The sequence below is a fragment of the Meleagris gallopavo genome, chromosome 7 (assembly GCF_905368555.1).
Source record: "Meleagris gallopavo chromosome 7, MGAL_WU_HG_1.1, whole genome shotgun sequence".
Classification (NCBI taxonomy): Eukaryota; Metazoa; Chordata; class Aves; order Galliformes; family Phasianidae; genus Meleagris; species Meleagris gallopavo.
The window spans coordinates 7,161,181-7,179,724 of record NC_139410.1 but is presented as its reverse complement, the minus strand read 5'-3'; the positions used below and the strand labels follow the sequence as shown (position 1 = coordinate 7,179,724).

The following is an 18,544-nucleotide window of genomic DNA, read 5'->3' as shown; positions in this document are numbered from 1 at the left end:
TACTGAGTCTCACCACCAAAGCACATCTGCGCTCATGTTAAGCAACTGGAATCACAGAATATTCTGATACGTGTAGGAAAGCGAAGGCATGTTTTCTGCAACCAGAACTGCCATCTGCTTGATTTTTGGGACCATTGCTGTATGGCCTGGACTTCTGTCAGGCTCTGGAGCCTACACATGAGTACAGCAGAGCAGCTGCCTGGCAATGGGCTCCCTTCCAGCCCTGTCAGAAGCACTAGTGGGCTCTGCTCAGTGAAGATGAGGTCCTGCAGAAAGATGACATGAGCAGCAATTTAATATTTGAAATTATGTGTTTCTGTATTTTCTGCTGCCTTAAATGGCTTTTGGGAGATGAAGTGAGTGTATTTACTGCTCACTGGAATTGCTCTGGGAAAATAAATCCTAAGTGTAACTTGTCATCTCATCAGTGTGCCTCAGCAGGCACCTTCGGTCCTAGCGGTGGGCAGGGGATGAGAGTTAATTTTCCTGCCTCGGTAGCAGAGCTTACAGCCAGCCTTGTAGCATGATTTCTGTGCTTGTTCTCCATCCATAGCCTTCTAAAGATGTTCCTTGTTGGGCTGAAAGCTGGAGTCGCTTCAGATTCTTGAATGCAGATGTGATCTTATCAGCTGCCTGCTTTACTTCCTTCCCTCTGTGCAGGCTGATCTGGCTCCTGCAGCCCTTGCCTTGTTTACCCCCCCCCCCCCCCCCCCCCCCAGTACAGAGTTGTGCATTACTCTGCTTTGTATTTGCTCCTCATACCTCCCAGTGTTTCTGTAGTAAGCAGTGAGAAAATCAATTTGTCAAGTTTTTGGTTTAATGATACAAACGGCATCATATTGGCAAAACAAACAAAAAACACAACCCAAAAGCCTGTACTTGGAATTTTGCTGAGCTTGTGCTCTGTCAGCTTTCTTGCTTAGATAGCCTTTGCTATCCAGGAACCTCAAACCCTTTCTTGCCTAAGAAACAGTTCTAAGGAAGCAGGAGGACCCAAGGCTGTTACCCATTGTTCAGCATCTGCTGTTGGCATTGTTCCTCCATGGGCATGCGTTAATGTTTATTTTGGCTGACATCCTCACGTTTGCCTTCCAGCAAGCACGTGGCTTTCTGCAAGCTTTTTCTTCTTGTTCAGTGGTTATCAACATGCAGCAAATAGAACTGTGTTTCCTGTAGACAGTGGAAGAGTGTTGCTTTTATCCCTTGTGGCTGGCAAAAAGAGCCATTGTTTGGCTTAGTAGTATTTTTTCTTTTTTTTTCTTTTTTTTTTTTTTTTTGCATTTGAATGCTGAGGATTTTATAATTTCAAGGAAGATGGAAAAATATCTGCAATTTTTTTTCCTCTGCAGATGCTTTTGAAAGCTTGGTGTGGTGGGGCTGATGGTCTTGAAGAGGGGGGAAAGAAAACCATACTGGGTTAACATTTCCCTTATCTGCTATCATGGCCAAAATGGGAAATCTTTCCATCAAACTCCATGAAGGGGGAAAAAAAAAATAGCTAGAAGGAGAGAAATGTGCAGATGTTCCCATCAGAAATTCAGTGCAGAAGTGCAGTCTTCTGATTTGCTCATGAGAAGGACAGAGAACAGTTAATTTGCTGAAAGTAAGATTAATGCTCCTGGACTGCAGAGGGGGATGAAGTGAGGAATTGGTTTCTGTTTGAATAATGGGCAGGGAACTGAGAAAGCAATTTTAGGTAGCTGATGTATTTCTCTGAACTTCATAGCCCTGAATGCTCAGCTGTTGGAATGCAGTTACAAAATGCTACTTTCTTATTCTAGGATGTGTGCACGTCAGTGCATCCTTTTCCCTGATGCTCCGTGTAGCAATGTTAGGACTAAAGGAGAATATCAATTACCTGCAGTGTTCTGGTATGGCAAAAACCTGACTGATAATGCAAAGGGAAATGCAGGTCTTGTCCTGCCTGTGTGAAGTAATTGCATAAGTCTAGAAATACTCTGTTGTATGCATGGCTTGAAAGAAGTCCTCTGGGTGCTGGGTAATATTGTGATAATGATAAATGAAGGTCGGATGGCATTGTGTGGCTGTAACAAATTTGAAGATGGCTTAATTGAGTATTGTGACAAATGTGGGGAAATGTATGTGTGGGTGTTGCCACAGTGAGAGAGTATACAAGACTGGGATCTTGGGAATTAAGCTCTATAGCTTTAGATGGACGTATCTAAATGTTGGGCTGGAGAAGGAGACTATGGTGTCGTCAGTGTTATTGCTATTGGTGGCAATCTTTTAGCTGTATAGACTGTTAGTATTTTGCTGCAGTAGTGGATTGTTTCAGTGCTCTCAGCTGCCTTCAGCTGATCCCATGGCTGTGAAACATTCTTGTCTCCTAGCTGAGACTGCTCATCTTTCCTTATTATGACAGTGCCACTTCCCAATGTGAAGTGGATGCTGTGTGTTGTACCTGAGGCTGGTCCTGTCCTCCTGCTGGTGGATTTACAAAGCATAAAACTGGTGTTTTGACTGAAAACTGTCTAGAAATACACCAATTCAAGCTTTTGGGTAGGCTTATTGCCAACAGCGCTAATACTATTACCAGTGTTAATTTATCCAAAGTCTGTCTAAGGCTGGTGTCTCCAAAATACAGTGTGTTAGCCAAAAAGTCATAGCTGTCCAGTGTCACAGGATTCCCCTTCTTCTCTAAGTCCAAAATACCACAGGTATTAGCTAATGCCAATAGTAAATACGATGAAAGTGGTTTTTCCTTTTGTGCTTTCACCTCGAATCTTCTTTATTCCTGAATGCAGAACCTTGAGGCTGACCTCGAGTCTTCCCTGGGGCTTTCTGCCAGAGGCTTCAGGTGGGACCGTTCTCATTATATCTTGCCCTGCCCATGCTGGCCCAAAGGCTGCTGCATGAGCGATTCTGTGATCTGTTCAGTTTGTTTGAAGGCTTGTTGTTGCTCAGGGCTCCATGTGAGATTGTTCTTCTGGGTCACTTGATAGAGTGGGTTTGCAATCAGACTGCAATCCGGAATATGCATTCTGCAGAAACCCACAGTGTCTAAGAAAGCTGGTTTCATTTTTGCTAGTTGAGAGAGAATGGGAAAGTCTCATTCCCTCTGTCTTCCATAGGCTGGCTCTTGGAGGAGCAAGGTAAAAAGCATACTTGTTTCCAAGAGATGGTTCCCAAAATGCAGGGATGATGACTGTGCTGAGCACAAATGTTAGGCTCATGACCAGTGCTTCTGTCATGTCCTACACGAGAGTCAAACAGCATGCAGCAAGGGAGTGGAACCAGAAGCAACCTTTAATCAGCCCCCAAGATGATAAATAGCAAAGCAGGGAGCATACACAGCAAGGAACAGTCTACCTAAATCAAATCTGAGAGCAAATAAATCAGCTTCATGACAAGCAACTATTAAATGTCATTACTACAAATGATAAACAGCTCTCCCAGTTTTATAGTTCAGTGTGATGCCATTCAGTATGTGACATCCCTTTGGCCAGTCCAGGTCAGCTGTCATGGTTATGTTTTACAGTACAGAAGTTAAATACAAAAGAACTTCCAAGCTTATTTGATTCTACTTAAAATTATTCTGCAAATAATTATCCTTTTCAAGGAATTTTTGTGCCACTGGATACTGCCTGGCAGAGCATCGAGAATCGAGTACGTGTTGCATAATTAGCCACAAACTTTATATCTCTTGCTCATGTATTGTCCTCTTCAACTCTTTTGTTTTAAGCACCTGAAAATGTACTGCTGATAGTGCAGCTTGCTGAAGAGCTCTTCTGTTCTGCTGGGTTGCAAAAGATCTCAGAAGCAGGACGTGTTACAGCTGCAAAGGGGTTTAGAACTGTTGGAGCGGGCAGTCCATCTCAGATCAGGCTTTGATCCAAGAAACCCTAGCTGAATACCTAATGCTCTTAGTTCTGGTGATGTTTTACCTTCATTTTGAAACATAGCCTTCTATTACCACATGTAACTGAAACCACTATTTGCAGCTGCAATTGGATGCTTGCCAAGCAAGATATCCTGATACATATTTCATTTTGGCAATGGAAAACCACTAAACATGAGCCAGAGATAACTTCCTAGTGTTTACAAGCAAGTAATGTGCGTTACAAGAAGGTTATGGTATTGTGGATTTACCTTACTATTTTATTTCTCATGCTGAATGAAGAAAAGTCTGGCAAGTGTAAGAGATGAAATTTGGCACACAAATGTTCTTCTAGATGTAAAAAAAACAAACAAACAAAAAAAACAACCAAACATGTAGAAAGAAATACAGTATAGTAGTCCTTGATTTAGCTTTAGCCTTAGATTAATTATTTTTAATGATTACTGTAGCTGTCAGGATTGAAAGGCCTAAGCTCATTTCTTTCTCTAGGAGGCTAGGAGTGATGAGCCATCCTCTGCTCAGCACTGGTGAGGCCATATCTGGAGTCCTAGTATTAATGCTGGGCAAGAAAGGTAGGAATTCACTTCTGCAAATCCAGTGCAGATCCAGAAGATGATGACCTGGAGCAACCTTTGTGTGGGTAGAGGCTGAGAGAGCTGAGCCTCTTCAGTCTGGAGAAGGGAAGGCTCTTTGCTTTGGACCTCTCTAGTGTGTCTGAAGTACCTGATGGATGGAGATTGATAGAGGCACACCCCTTCCATTAGTGCCTGGTGATGGGACAGGAGGTAATCTGAACACAAGAAAATACTTCTTAGCCATGAGAGTGATCAGATACTGGAATGGGATGCCCATAGATGGTGGAGCCTCCACTGGAAGGGTGCTCAGAACCCAAACAGTCCCAGGCCTGGGATTTTAGTGACCTCCTTGGACTAGATCATCTGTGGAGGTTCCTGCTGACCTGAACCATTATGATGATCTGTGAATGGAGTAAAAGAGGATTCCTGTATCTTATAAATGCAGTGGGAACTTGTGGTGTATTTTATTTATCTAGATACTTCAGCTGCTATTTTGAGGGCCATTTTCCATGCTTATCCAATGGTATTTAACTCACCAGTGGAAAGTTTTGCTGTTTAGAAGCATAACAGTACTGTGATTATCATTTGAGTTTGAGAAGATCAATAGCCTTGATTTTGGACAACCAAAAGCTGGGTTTCAAGCTTGTAAATCAAGTTTGTATGCTGAATATAAAGCACTTCCATGAGAATCATAACTTTATGAGTGACAGTGCTGGAGTCCTCAGAGCTGGTATTTCTGTTACATGCAATTCAGTTGGAGGCTGATGTGTAGTTTTCCCAGTTGTATAAGCGTGGTGGGAAATTCTGTGGGCTGGAGCAGATTGGAAAGACAAACTTCCTGGGTATCTCCTCTTGAGAAAAACTGCCTTTGGACTGAACATCTGTTTTGCTGTCTTAAGAATAACCTTTAGCATTATATTTGCCTAACAGAATAAATTGTGAATGCATGCAAAACTGCTTGGTTGTCTTTCTCTCCATTGTGCGTATAAATATGTAAAGATAGATAAGCAAGACTGTAATTTGCTGTAAAATCAGAATGTACATATTTGGCAATATTTAAGCTAGGATTGTATTGGAAAATGCATGAGCTTTTGAAATGAACAATGAACATTTCATCTTTAAGCATCTGTGTGAAACCCTTCATGAGATGAGAGGCTTCGGTGCGTGAAAATAGCAGGTATGAGCATCTGCGTCACTTTATCAGTGGGTCATTTTGAGGCCTGTGAGAAGAAGGAAGTGTTTGTAGAATCAAGTGTTTGTGTGTTAAAGAGTTGAAAGAATGTAAATATTTAGATCACTTCTTATTTTGCCTCTAGTTCTGCAAGCTCCCTAAAATGTGAATGTACTCATTTTCTCTCCCTGAAATTACCCTGCTAAAAGCAAGAATACTTGTTTGCTTGGCAGAGCAAATTGAGGTCAGTTTGGCAGCAGAGGTTCTCCGTCAGCTACGTCTGGCCCAACAGGATGCTTCTGGGAACACCAAGGAGTGTCCTGTGTAATTGTAGAGCTGTGGTCTGTTGTCTTGGGAGGTTGTGGCAGCTGGGGAAGCTCCTAGTGATAGCTCCTTTGGGAGGTACCCTGCCAGGCTGAGGAAACATGCAGCAGAAGGACGAAAGGCAAGAGCAAGCTGGAAAATGAGAGATTCTGATTAGATACCAAGAAAAGCTTTGAGCAGTGAACTAGAGTAGGTAATCTTTAGAAGCCATGTAGGACCTAAGGTCTTGTGTATGACTGGGGACAGCAGAGGCAAGGTTTATACAACCTATTCATGTTTCCGACTGGATCTTTGTGCGTTCAAATACTTAGGGTAGGAAGCTAGAATGACTTAAATGCTCAACTTGTCTTTAACGGTAAGAAGAGAAACATTGTGTGCAGGCGGATACTGATGAAGATCTTGGATGTATTTCTGTTTTGAGAGTTTGCTTGATCGCTGTGTTAGCCTATTTGTAGAAGATGAAGTTGCATCTTGGTTTGGGTGGCAATCCCATTTGCATTCAGCTTTCAAACCCACGTTCCCACTGGGAAGTCATTACTGGGTTCTTGGCTGCTGTGCTGGATCTGGTAACTCAGGCTCAGTGGTGAGCGGTGGGATGATTTTAAGCAGCCCAAGCTTCTAGCATGACTTTTAACTGTTGTGTGTCTTGATGTTAATTGCAGAGTACTCCGAAATTATCTTGAAGCTTGTTGTTAGCTCCAGCTTCAAGAATCTTTTTGCTTTTGAAGTTACTCATCCAAATACCGACTTGAGATGCTGTAAATGTCCATTGCTCTCTACAGCAATTGTTTTTACTTGGTGCAGTGCATGAGCCTGTCCACTCCAACCTCCTCCAACTAATACAAGATTGCATATGAAACTTTAAGTGGAATTAAGAAGGTGACTTTTTGCTAGCATGACTGTGTAAATGTTGGAACGACTAGGAATATGTTGATAATATTAGACCAATATTGATTGGCTAAGCTTATAGAAAGAACTGTATTAGCTATTTCAGAAGCTTTGTGCCTTTTTTTGTACTTTGGAAGGAGCGTTAACAAGGCTTAGCTTCATATACGTCTGTTTAAGTCACTATGCTCTTCTGCTATACTTACAAAATAGTAAGAGGAATGACTTGAAAGTGCTGGAAATCGTGTGGAGATGACTTCTGATGTATGATCATGGGTAAAGAGTACAGTAGATGGCATGGGAAACACCTCCCATGCCCATGCAAATTGGAAAGGCTTCTGGGTGAAACATTACTTGTAGCTGAAACACTGCCTTGGTGTGGGTGTAGTATTGCTGTTATGAGCAGTGTTCTGGCTGGAAAGTAATGGGAACTCAACCTAACAGCTTTTCACATGGTGGACACATTACTGAACGACCTCTATTTCCACCCAGTCATATCTGGTGTATCTTGATGTAAAGTCCTCGTAGTTCTGATACTGAGCTTTTGTTTGTTTTCACTTCCATAATGTTTGAAAAAGAGTCTTGTAAAGAATGTTAATTTGGACACGGTGCTGCTTCTGTAAACGATATTCCAAAATTAGCCTATTTAGGCTTATTAATTTTTAATTACATCAAGAGACAGTATTGCGCTATCAATGCGACTTCAAAGAGATTTTCTTTTTGTGTTACAGGAATGTTATAAATAGTCCTCATCATATTTTCTTATTTGTAGGCTTTCTGTACTATTGCTTTGCTTCCCAGGAATAACAAGACTTTGCACGTGTTCTTTCATTTAAAGTGCAATGAAATGCATGTTAGTTGCAGGTAGCCCTGATCAGCAATTGGAAATGCTTTAGCATGAGCTACCTCAGACTCAGTCTGAGCTGCCTGGTCTGACAATAAAGGACTTCTAAGGCAGCAGTCTGTTTTCCCAGAGGGAATTGTGAGAATTTCTGTTGCTTTAGTATGGGCAGCCTGGTCTGGTGGTGGTTGACCCTGCATGTAGCAGGGGCATTGAAACTAGATGAGCATTGTGGTCCTTTTCAACCCAGGCCGTTCTAGGATTCTAGTATAGTGAAGGAGTGAGGGGTGTAGTGTGTGTACGTTGTTCACCTTTGTCAGTGTTGCAGTGTTACATTGATTTTTTTGGTGTGGGAAATTTTTCTTGTTGATGGAAGGGAAGCTTGTGTGATGAGTGTTGTTAAAGAGGTCAAGATATCAAATGCTTTCTTAGCCTCAGCTTTACCAGCAAGATTGGCCTCTGGAATGCCAGGTTCCAGAAACCAGGCTGGAAGGTGAAGTAAGGAAGATGCATCTTTTGTGGATGAGAATCAAGTCGGGGAGTACTTGTGCAATCTGACATCCATCAGTCCGTGGGTCCTGTTGGAATGCACTGACGAGCTCTGAGGGAGCTGGCAGATCTCATCATGAGACTGCTCTGTAATCTTTGCTTGACCACAGCAATTGGGAGAAGTAGTGCCCCCAGACAATGAAAATGTGATGAAACACATCCTAGGAACCAGGCACATGAGAAAGAAAAATACCAGGAGTAGTCAACGTGGGTTCTCCAAGGCTAGTCATACCAGCCCAACCTGATGAGCTCTATTACAAATTTGCCAGCCCAGTGGATGAGGAGAGAGCTGTGGATATTCCCAGGCTGTCACCCTTGAGATGGGTTATGTGGGCTAATATTAAAATTGCTTTACAAAGTATATTAAGCTTCTAAAAATTTTTAGAGAAAGAATATAGAAAAGGGGCTAAAAAACAAAATGCACCAGCAGTCTCTAAAAGAAATTCTTGGTTAAAATGAGCATCCATCCTCTATCTGATGATGTCATTGATTCCTCTCTTAGTATGAACTGTTCCCTCGGGTAAACTAGTCCCCCTATAGCTGTGGAAGATTCATTTATGGTAACTGCTGCTCTCTAATAGCAGATATTGTTTTGATGAAGGAAGGAAGCCTGAAAATAGTATTTTAAAGACAACGAGGCAAAGTGTGGAGATGGCACTTTTCTCACCAATGGGTTTGTCATCAGCTTCACCTTCTCCTTAGTCGGAGCCAGGACTTACTGGCAGCAGTGTAAGTGTTTGGTTTATGTGGCACAATTACAAATTTGATTAATCTAATTTTTCTTATAATAATGAGCTGTTTCCAACTTGAGATAAAAATGGTATTAACAGTAGATTTTTCTACAGAGTAATAAAAAAACAAATACTGCAAATTACATTTTCCTCTTCCCCACCGCAAGAAAGTACACAGAAAATCATCACCACTAAAAGCAACAGCACCAACAACAAACAAAACCAGTAACTTTTTCCAGAGGGAATATTTTTTAGCTGGTTTTGTCTGCTTCAGTTATTTCCTCTATCTTATTAGCAGTACAGAATGTGCTGGTGGGCAGAAGCTCAGCATTGGGATGAGGTGTGATTCAAGGTGCCTACCTGATGGCAGAGCCTGTGGCACTGTGTCGGAGCAGAGAATTTACCCCAAGAGCTGGGGTCTGCTGTCTGGGGAATGTGTTGCACAACTTGCATGCTTCCTGGATGCTTGACCTTACTGGATGAACTTGAAAACTTGCAATTGCATCAAGAGAATTAGGTAATAGAATGACTTTTGTTTCTACATGTGCTTTGCTTACAATAACAAAGCTGTTGTAGAACAGAACGTGGCAGGAGTAAAGCCTTATCATTGTCAAGTGTATTTTTTGTTAGTTGGCAACAAGAGATCCTCATCTGTCCTGAATAAAATCTGAAAATGCGTGGTTGATGACATTAGTGAGGAACTCTCCAAAAGCAATGCTGCAGAACTGTCTGTACATCTGTTACCCTTCCTTGTCCTGCTGATAAAACGAGCAGTTGTAGACCGAAGATGGAGCGTGCCAGTGGTTCAGTAGTGTTCTTCTCATTTCTGTCAGGTTCTAGATATTGCTTCATATTCACCTTTGATTCCTAAACATGAAAGCACTAATAATAGCAGGAAAATGTGATGTTTTCTCAGCTTCTCATGCTGTGGAATAACAGAGTATTGCTTGTGTTGACAGAATTATTTTATGTCCTAGTTTAGGTCTGTTGAGATAGTTGGCATCTCATGAGGCTTTCTAATGGCTGATGTAGAAGGCTGTGCTTTTATGGTGTCTTAAGGGATTCAAATATCTATATTTATTTAGAGATCATCCTTCTATAAGCTGCTCTTCAGGCACCTGTTAGGTCATAAAGCTTCTGTGATGAGAAAGTGGTTATCTGCTTTTAAACATGCCCCGTGGAATCAAAAAGCCAGCTGACTTGACTTAGTTGTTACAGTGGCTTTAGTTGAGATTAAGTGAGCAAATGGGTGAGATACCAATGTGTGGTGGAGTTTAAGGGCTGGAGATGTCTAGATTAATGTAAAGTTGGTGTGACAGCTCATCAAAAACAGTGTGAGCAGAGTTTGGGGCAACGAGAGAGAAGCAAAGAGCACCAAAGGCTCTCCGGTATATTTTTGGGTTTCTGTGAGACTTCCTTTTTTCTTGATGCTGTTGTCAAGCAGGAAGACAAGAGTAGTAAGTACTTGAGGGTGCTTTGTTCAAGTACAGGTGAGTAATTAACCACACAAGATACACTAAATAAATTAGGCCCCCCAGATACTGCAAGATTAAATGCTGCAGTACTAATTTCCATAAGATAATGATGAAATGTAGTTGATCAATAGGATGAAAAATGGAAAAGCCAGCAAAATATTGTTACTTCAGCTTAGTAATTGAAGAATATATATAGTCTACAGGACAAGTTCATTTGCAAAGTGTCCTTTGTGTTGCAAGATTTAGGCTGTAGGACTTTATGAAGGACAACAAAATGCTCTTATTGTGAAAGTGATAGCAACTCTGAAGATTTGCTTGGGAAGGGAGTTCTACATCAGTTGTGTTCCATCTCCTGCTCTTGCAAGGAAGCAGAATCTTGCTGGAGATGTGTTTGTCAGAGTGGTACATCACTGTGAAAATCAAAGCAAAGCCATGAGCCAGCCAGCCTGAAAGCAGGACATGTAAAATTGGTTATTTTACATCCAGAGTGGGAGAAATTGTTACTGACCTTGAGAGCTCCATGGTGCAGCTCCCATGGCAGGCAGGGCCACCTGAGCACATGGAGGCTTCCAAGCTTCTTTCCCTGGCCGCATTAGTAGAGTCACCTACGTGTGCCTGTTGAAATTGCTATAATTTAGTTTTTAGGCGGCATTTTTAAAAAGGAATCTGAATCATGTGCTTTAGTCTTGAAAGATGAAGTTGTTAAACACGGCAGCGAATTATTTTGGAAGAGTCATTTGATTTCTGGCCTGTTAGCCGCATGTGAAATTTTTGACAGAAATCTCGATAGATTCTTCCATGTTCAATAATGTGTTCATTACAATGGTATTTCCTGAGCAGCTGGGCTTGCTTAGCTTTGGAGCTAAAACAGCAAAAGCAAGGAAGTGATTTTTCCAGTCCCCATTCTTTTTTTTTTTTTCTTTTTGCATGTAAGAAAATTGTTGGATTTTTTTTTTTATCCTGTTAATGGCATGGAAACTATTTGACAAATGGTGGAGGGCAGGAGCAGAGGAAGGGGAGGTGGGGGGAAATGACCTGTTGCTGTGGTCTTATAGAGTGACAGGCTCAGAGATCTCACCCTTTCAGAACTGGTCTAGTCAAAGTCCACAGGCAAAGTGGCATTTCCACGTGGAAAGAAGTGCTGCTATTTCAGGCAGATCTGAAGTGACCAACGATGAGCCGTTAGTGTTAAAACTATCTGGTAGATATTCAGGTACTGGATGGTGTCCATCTTTGTGTTTCCTATCAGCGATGTGGCATAGAGTACGTGGAATGGTGCTCATCTCTAACTGGGGGGTGTTGTACCTTCTTACTGCACTGGAGCACAGCTGCCCACTGTGTTGTGATAGCTCAGCTTTACACACACAATCACTCCTCTGGTCTCTTCAGATGTTGCAGCAAAATCTGTGCCTCAGTGCAGCTCTGTATGTACTCATTGCTGGAGATGATTGAAGTGGATGCTTGTAATGACTTGGTTTGCTTCTCACCTCTGTCTTTGCTGCACTGCTGAGAAAACTGGCCCAATTTTCACACAGTAAGATCTGCGCTTCCGAGAGACAAAGCCTGTAAGTAATTCATGTGTATTCCACTACACCTGGTGTACTTTGCTGAAGCCAAAGGGACTGTGGTGCAGCACAGGGGCTCCTGTACTCCTTCAGGATGCTGTTGGAACAGCAGAACCAAGCTGGAGCTGCAGAAGTGGCAAAGCTGTGGAAAGTAGAGTTAGGTGATAGAATGTAGTTGCTGGGTAAATAAAGACTTAGCAAGTTATATACGAATTGAAGTGTTTGGGATTGCTGGCTTTGTATGGTCAGTTTCACCACTTCTAGGCACTTACATACCTCTTGGCTTGGTCTGGTGCTTTCAATACCTACCACAAATATCTTTGTATCTGTTAGCTCCAGAGTGGCTTGAAAACACTACTGTGTTTGTTTTCTATTGAATTCTTCACTACTGCACTAGATTTTTTTTGAAAATGGGGACTTAAACAGCTTCCGTAAATGTTAAAAGCTTCTACAGATACCATGATCTGTTCAGTTGCAGAACAGCATGAAGTAAGCTTTTAATGCAAGTCCTCTGTAATGCACAGGTGGCTTGTTGAATCCAGTAACTGGAGGACCAGGGGTCTGGGCCATTTCCATCCATCTGCTTTTGTATGGAAGCAGGAGGCGTGCTTGTGTAATTCTGTGCAAATCATAGGCTTAGCATGCAGATGTTTGTTGTGCAGAGTAAACAAAATGTGTGGGTACATGTTCAGGGGTGGACTTGAGTTTGAATCTGAAACAGCGCTTCCTTTCTGAAGTTGTGAAAAGATACACCACAAGCCTCTGTTCCCTGAGTGCCCTTTGGCCTGGGAATATGGAACAGCAGTAGTGAGAATGATAGCTGTGCTACAAATGCTGTAGCCGAGAGGTTGTCTATTCCTGATCTTACTACATTTTCATACCATCTGAAGCCTCTGGATTTACAGCATTTAAAGAAGTCTGTCTAGGCTTCATACAGATACGTAACTTGACCTTTGCCCAGAGAGCTGTGGATGCCCCAACCTGGAGGTATTCAAGGCCAGGTTGGATGGGGCCCTGGGCAGCCTGGTTTAGTATTAAATAATACGGAGGTTGGTGGCCCTGCATGCAGCAGGGGGGTGGAGCTTCAGGATCCTTGAGGTCCCTTCCAATCCAAGCCATTCTATGGTTTTAAGTACTGAATTGGGTTGTGCCATTAATGAACAATTCACATGCTTCCAACCCTTGTTGGATTAAATTTTAGTTTGAGTTCTGATTGTTTTTTTCCTCACTGCAGTACAATCTCTTTGAAGTATGTAAATGAAGGAGTGGAGGTGAAAAGTGGCCTGCCTAAAAATGAGTAACACTTGACAGCTAGCAGGAATGTTTTCCCATTTCCTGAGAGATTTTTTTCCTGCTTCTTGCACCAAATGTAACAAGCAGGAGTCGGTCTTGAGTGTGAGCAGTTGGAACTGCGTGTTGATGCTGCCTGTCGGAATATTTTACTGGGTGTGATGAGGGTTGATGAGGCAATGAATGGGCTGAAAAGCACTTAACTTTAACAAAAGCAATATCCAAAATAAGGTAGAAGGGTTTTTGAAACTTACAGAGGTATCTTTTTTGTGTGTGTGTGGGGACAAGCATGTCTTTTACCTTCACAAACTGTGTACTTAAACTGACGTTTTGAAGTGACATTGTATGTGAACTTCCTGTATGTGAACAGCCTGATAAGGGAGCACTGGGTGTGTAAAAAGGTGAGTTATCTTGTTTGTTCATGGAAGCTCTGGAATCTTTGCCTACCCGTGGCTGAAGGGCACAGACGAACAGGGCAATCCCCTTCAGCCCCTCTTGGAGGCTGATAGGATGAGGGGGAATGGCTTTAAACTAAGGCAGGGGAGGTTTAGGTTGGATATTAGGAGGAAGTTTTTCACCCAGAGGGTGGTGAGGCACTGGAACAGGTTGCCAAGGAGGTTGTGGATGCCCCATCCCTGCAGGCATTCAAGGCCAGGCTGGATGTGGCTCTGGGCAGCCTGGTCTGCTGGTTGGTGATCCTGCACATAGCAGGAAGTTGGAACTGGATGAGCATTGTGGTCCTTTTTAACCTAGGTCGTTCATAGAATCACAGAATGGCCAGGGTTGGAAGGGACCTCAAGGATCATGAAGCTCCAACCCCCCTGCTGCATGCAGGACCATCAACCTCCACATTTAATAGTAGACCAGGCTGCCCAGGACCCCATCCAACCTGGCCTTGAAATTCAGATTGTGCCTCTTTCACCTCCAGTTTCTAACAAGTGCTCCAACACACAAAAATATTTCCTTTGCACATTTAACTTACAACGAAGAGAACGATGACTGTAATAATGATTGCAAACCAGGCTTCTGTTTGCAAAGTGCTCCAGTTTTTATCAAAGACAGATTTGCACATAAGAAAAGTGAACTAGGGAGCATTTTATCTAAAGTGCTCATTAACTTGGACAACTGGGGTCGTTATTTTTTCTTGCTGCTGCTTTGTTTTTAGTTTTAATCATCCAGGCATCTCCCAGGCCGCTATATAGGCACCAGTGCTTTGCTGGATCAGACTCTGGATTGCAAGGTCTGCCAAGCAGCTACAGGGACAATAAAATACACTGTACCACTAACCTTCATCTCTTGAGAATTTCATTTTAGCTTCAGAGGCCTCCAAATGGGGCCCTCCATGCTTTCTGAGCATCTCTAACAGAGGGTGCCTTGCTGTGTTGGTATCTGAGAAGTGTCAGTGCCGATACGTCATGTCCTGTCTTAAAGCTGGAAAGAATGGTGAGCAGAATTGTATAGGTTATGTTGCCAGCATGCGTGGAAGCAAATTATAGAATTCATATTTCTTATGGGTAGATGATACAGATTGGCAGCTTAGATTAAAAAACAACAAACAAAAACTAATGTGAAGTGGAAGCCAAATTCTGGGATCTTTTCAGAGCGGATAGCAGGGCTGCAGAGTGCCAGTAACTTGCTTCTTTCCCAGAAGAGCTGATGAAGAGCAGGTAACTCAGCATTAGCACTGCAGGGAGAACTGGGAGCAGTTTTCCTTCTCTCCTGGTAACAAAGAGTTGTGTTGCATTTTCAGTGCACATCCCATCAGCCTTTTTTCCATTTCCTGCTCGGCACCCAATGTTTTGAGGGCAGGAATGTGATCCCATTGTGCTGACAGTAAGGCTGTTATTGACAGAAGTACTGACATCTCGCTGGTAGCTCCTCTTGTGGGATGCCTCTGTTCTTTGTCTTAGCAAAAATTGCCTGCAGTGAATTGGGGCAGATTTTAATGGACAAGTGCGTAGTGACAGAAAAGCACAGATCAGTGGCTTAATGTAATAACCCCGTGGCTTGAGAGAGACCTTGAGTTTGGTCTCTGTGTTGCCGGTACCCTCCAGCAGAATTCTGTTCTCATCCAGATGCCTCCTCTCATTTCCTTGTTGAGCACTGATCTGTGATGACAAACAGCGGATGGAACGCAATGTTTCTAGAAGAGAGAAGTGAAATCACGTTTAAGTAGTGGTGAGAATTGTTCAGGTGACCTAATTTTGTCTTCCATGAAGAATTTGTTAAAGGAACACATACTTGGAATCATACTGTGCATCTAGAGGTGAACTTGCTTTGAAACCCACGACATTGGGTTGTTGGAAAAGACTGCATGGTGATTATTTGAATGGCTGGAAGTTATCAAAAAAAGAGTGAAGTGTGGGCAAAACAACATCACAGGAGTTGAGCTTGCAGCGAAACAGGCAAACCCATCACGTTGTTTTTGGAACTGAAACTAAGCATCAGATGCTGCTGGTGCAGAAGCCACATTTTATCTGGGCTCCAGGTAACGTTACTCGCTGGCAGTGGACTCGACTTAATGATGCTTCTCCTCCCCTTTGCATTCTGCTGTAGGTGAGCGGTCAGTAGCCCGGCTGGCAGCAACGTGAAATTGAATTCCAGGGCATCCTCCTGCAGTGGTTGCACACAGCTGCCTCTGCGCTAGAATTACAGAGCCCTTCGGGGCACGGCGTGGCTGGGATGGGAGCAGCATGGGGTCTGTGCTGGGACCTGGTAACAGCACAGCGACCAAAGCACAGCCTCTATAGGAAAAGGGGGTTTGGGAGAACCGAGGATGTGCTTTGCTTAACGGGAGCTTGTCCACCTCCTATCCCACGGCACATCCAACCCATCGTTACACCGCGGCCACGAGCGGGAGGACGAGGCTGCGAGCGGAGCCGGAGGAACGTGCCTCTGCGTCCGTGCCTCGGAGCGGCTCCTCACGGCTCTGCCGTGCAGGGCAGCTGAAAAATGGTTGGCTCGGCTGGGAGCGGGGAGCCTGCGCCTGTCTGCTGCAAAACGTGGCGTGGAGTAGGCGGCGGCTCCGCGTGTGTCCCAGCCTGCGGTACCCTAAGTATTGCATCTCTGCTCGGTGAGGGGTCTGGGTGAGAGAACGCAGCCACCCGGCTGGCAGTGACCTTGACATTGCCTCCCCTTGTGCCGTATGTGTCCTGAGGTCACGCTGCTTGGCTGCGATGCACCTGAGGCAAAGCTTTTTCCTTCTCCTGATTCTGAAGCTCTCCTGCCTGTCATTGCCTTGACAGCATTGGGCTTCAGTTCTGTTTCAGTTACCTTGTCCCTTTCATCTTTGTTTTTAGAGCTGGGTTAGTTCTGACTCTTCGGTGTCAAAAAGGCAGCTTTACTCTCAGTTCCCCCCGCACCCGAAGTATCAGGATGTAAACCAGTTCAGCAGCCGTGCAGCCTGGCGGGAGGCTTCGGGCAGCGTTTGCCTCCGTCTGTGCGGCTCCAGCACAGCAGGATTGGAGCCTAAGGGCCGGGCCCGCTGCCTGGCGCTCGGAACGGCCGCTCCGCTCCCGGCAGCGGGACTCCACCCCGGGTCTTGGTGCCGCCCGGCCGGCGGCTGCCGGGGCCGCGGCTTCCTGGGCTGGGGCCGGGGCCGGGCTGCCGCCGCCCGGTGCCGCCGCCGGAGCGGGAACGGCAGCGGTGCGGAGCGGCCGCGTCCCCTGGCAGCGCCGTGCCCGCGCAGCCGGCGCTAAGCGGATTTACTCGGCCGCAAGAAAAGAAAAGATAACCCGGGGGCGCAAAATACGCAAACGCGCGGTCTGCCATAAACAATGAAATCGAAGGCTGCCGCCGCTCTAATCCCTTGAAAACCAGACCTGACTGCTGGCGGCGGCGCGCGTCGGGAGCCGCAGGGCGATGCGTGCGGGCGGTGAACGGCCGTGAGCCGCGCCGCCCCCCGCGCCGAGCCGGCGATGCGGGAACGCCGCGGCTGAGCGCCGGGAGCCTCGCTGCGGCGGGGGCGTGACGCGGGGCTCGCCCCGCAAGGTTCTGATCCGCGCTTCGATCGGCATGGGGTCGGGGCCGCGCGGCTGAAGGCAGCCATGTACCTGCTAGACAGCAGCGAGCCGCCCGCCGCCGCCGCCGCCTCTCCCGAGAGGATGCAGCGGGGCACCCCGCAGAGGAAGACCGTCTACCGCATCTCTGTGACCATGGTGAAGAAGGAGCTGCTGGGGCCCGACGGCGGCGCGGAGCCGGCGCGGCGCGGACGGCGGGGAGGCGGGCAGCCGGGCTCCCGCAGCCTTCCCCGAGCTGGGCTGCTACTGGTGGAGGAGGAGGAAGGCGAGGAGCGTGAGGATGAGGGCGGCGAGGAGAAGGACCGAGTGCCCAGCCCCGGCGGCTTCCGCAACTTCAGGACCCTCAGCACCGGGCAGCTGGAGCTGGGCCGCCTCAAGGTGCCGCGGAGGAGCGCGCGGTCCCCCGCCGAGCCGCCCTTCGGCTGGCCGCGACACCCCGGCGACCGGGAGGCGGCCGGCGCTTCTCCCGCCGGGCCGGAGGCCGCGGGGCCGGGACGCAGCCCGCGGAGGCAGCCGGGCGTGCTGCGGCGCAGCTTCAGCTTCAGGCAGTGGAGCGGCGGGGAGCTGCTGCGGGCGCCGGGCCGGGTGCGAAGACACAGCAGCTCCGGCTGCCTCCCGGCGCCGGCCGCGCGGAGCGAGGAGGCCGCGGCGCCCGGCTCTCCGCCCGCGGAGCCGCCCGCCGCTGAGAAGCGCAACACGCTGGACGTGGGCGAGGTGCTGAGCAAGGCCGAGCCGCTCTCCGAGCTGGAGCGCTGGGAGCGGAGCAAGAGCAAGAACCGCACGCTGGATAACAGCGACCTGCAGCGGCTGTCGGAGCGCCTGGGGCGGGAGGGCGCGTCCGGTGGGCCCGCGGCACACGAGCACCGCTTGCTGCGCTTCTTCAGCGGCATCTTCGCCCGCAAGGACGGCGCCTCTGCGCTCTTCGGCGGCCCGCACGGCCGCTCCCCGCGCGGCAGCTTCTCCAGGTCCAGGGCGTATTTCAGCAGCCTCCGCAGAGCCACTGCCGACATCGAGTCCAGCTCGGAGAGCATCGATGGGTCCCCCCGCAAAGGTGCCTGCTCCCGAGGCTGGGTGTTAAGGGGCCTTTGTGCATAAGGGCAGGGAAACGCAGCTCTGGGAGCACCGGGTGCGAGCGGACAGTGCTTTATGCCATACTGCACGTTTTTAAGTGCTTGGTTGTGTTTTCTCCCTAGACACGCAGTGTGGTTCTGAGGAGAACACACTAGGTGTGTCTTGTGAATGAAAAAGCACTTGGTGGAT

General features: G+C 46.3%; 1 protein-coding gene across 5 annotated transcripts in view; it reads left to right on the top strand.

Moving 5' to 3' along the window:
* The window catches only part of AGAP1 (ArfGAP with GTPase domain, ankyrin repeat and PH domain 1), a 290,576-nt gene that overhangs the window by 35,891 nt on the left and 236,141 nt on the right, over positions 1 to 18,544 (top strand). For 2 of the 5 annotated variants that reach the window (XM_085228638.1, XM_085228639.1), the window contains exon 1: positions 16,836 to 18,335. The exons of 1 other annotated variant lie outside the window; for it this stretch is intronic. In XM_085228638.1, the coding sequence (XP_085084764.1) occupies positions 17,312 to 18,335 (1,024 nt within the window). In that variant the 5' untranslated portion in view covers positions 16,836 to 17,311. Of the gene's footprint in view, positions 1 to 16,834; positions 18,336 to 18,544 lie in introns of those variants that run through there. 2 more of the 5 variants (XM_085228640.1, XM_085228637.1) reach the window with 2 other exon arrangements.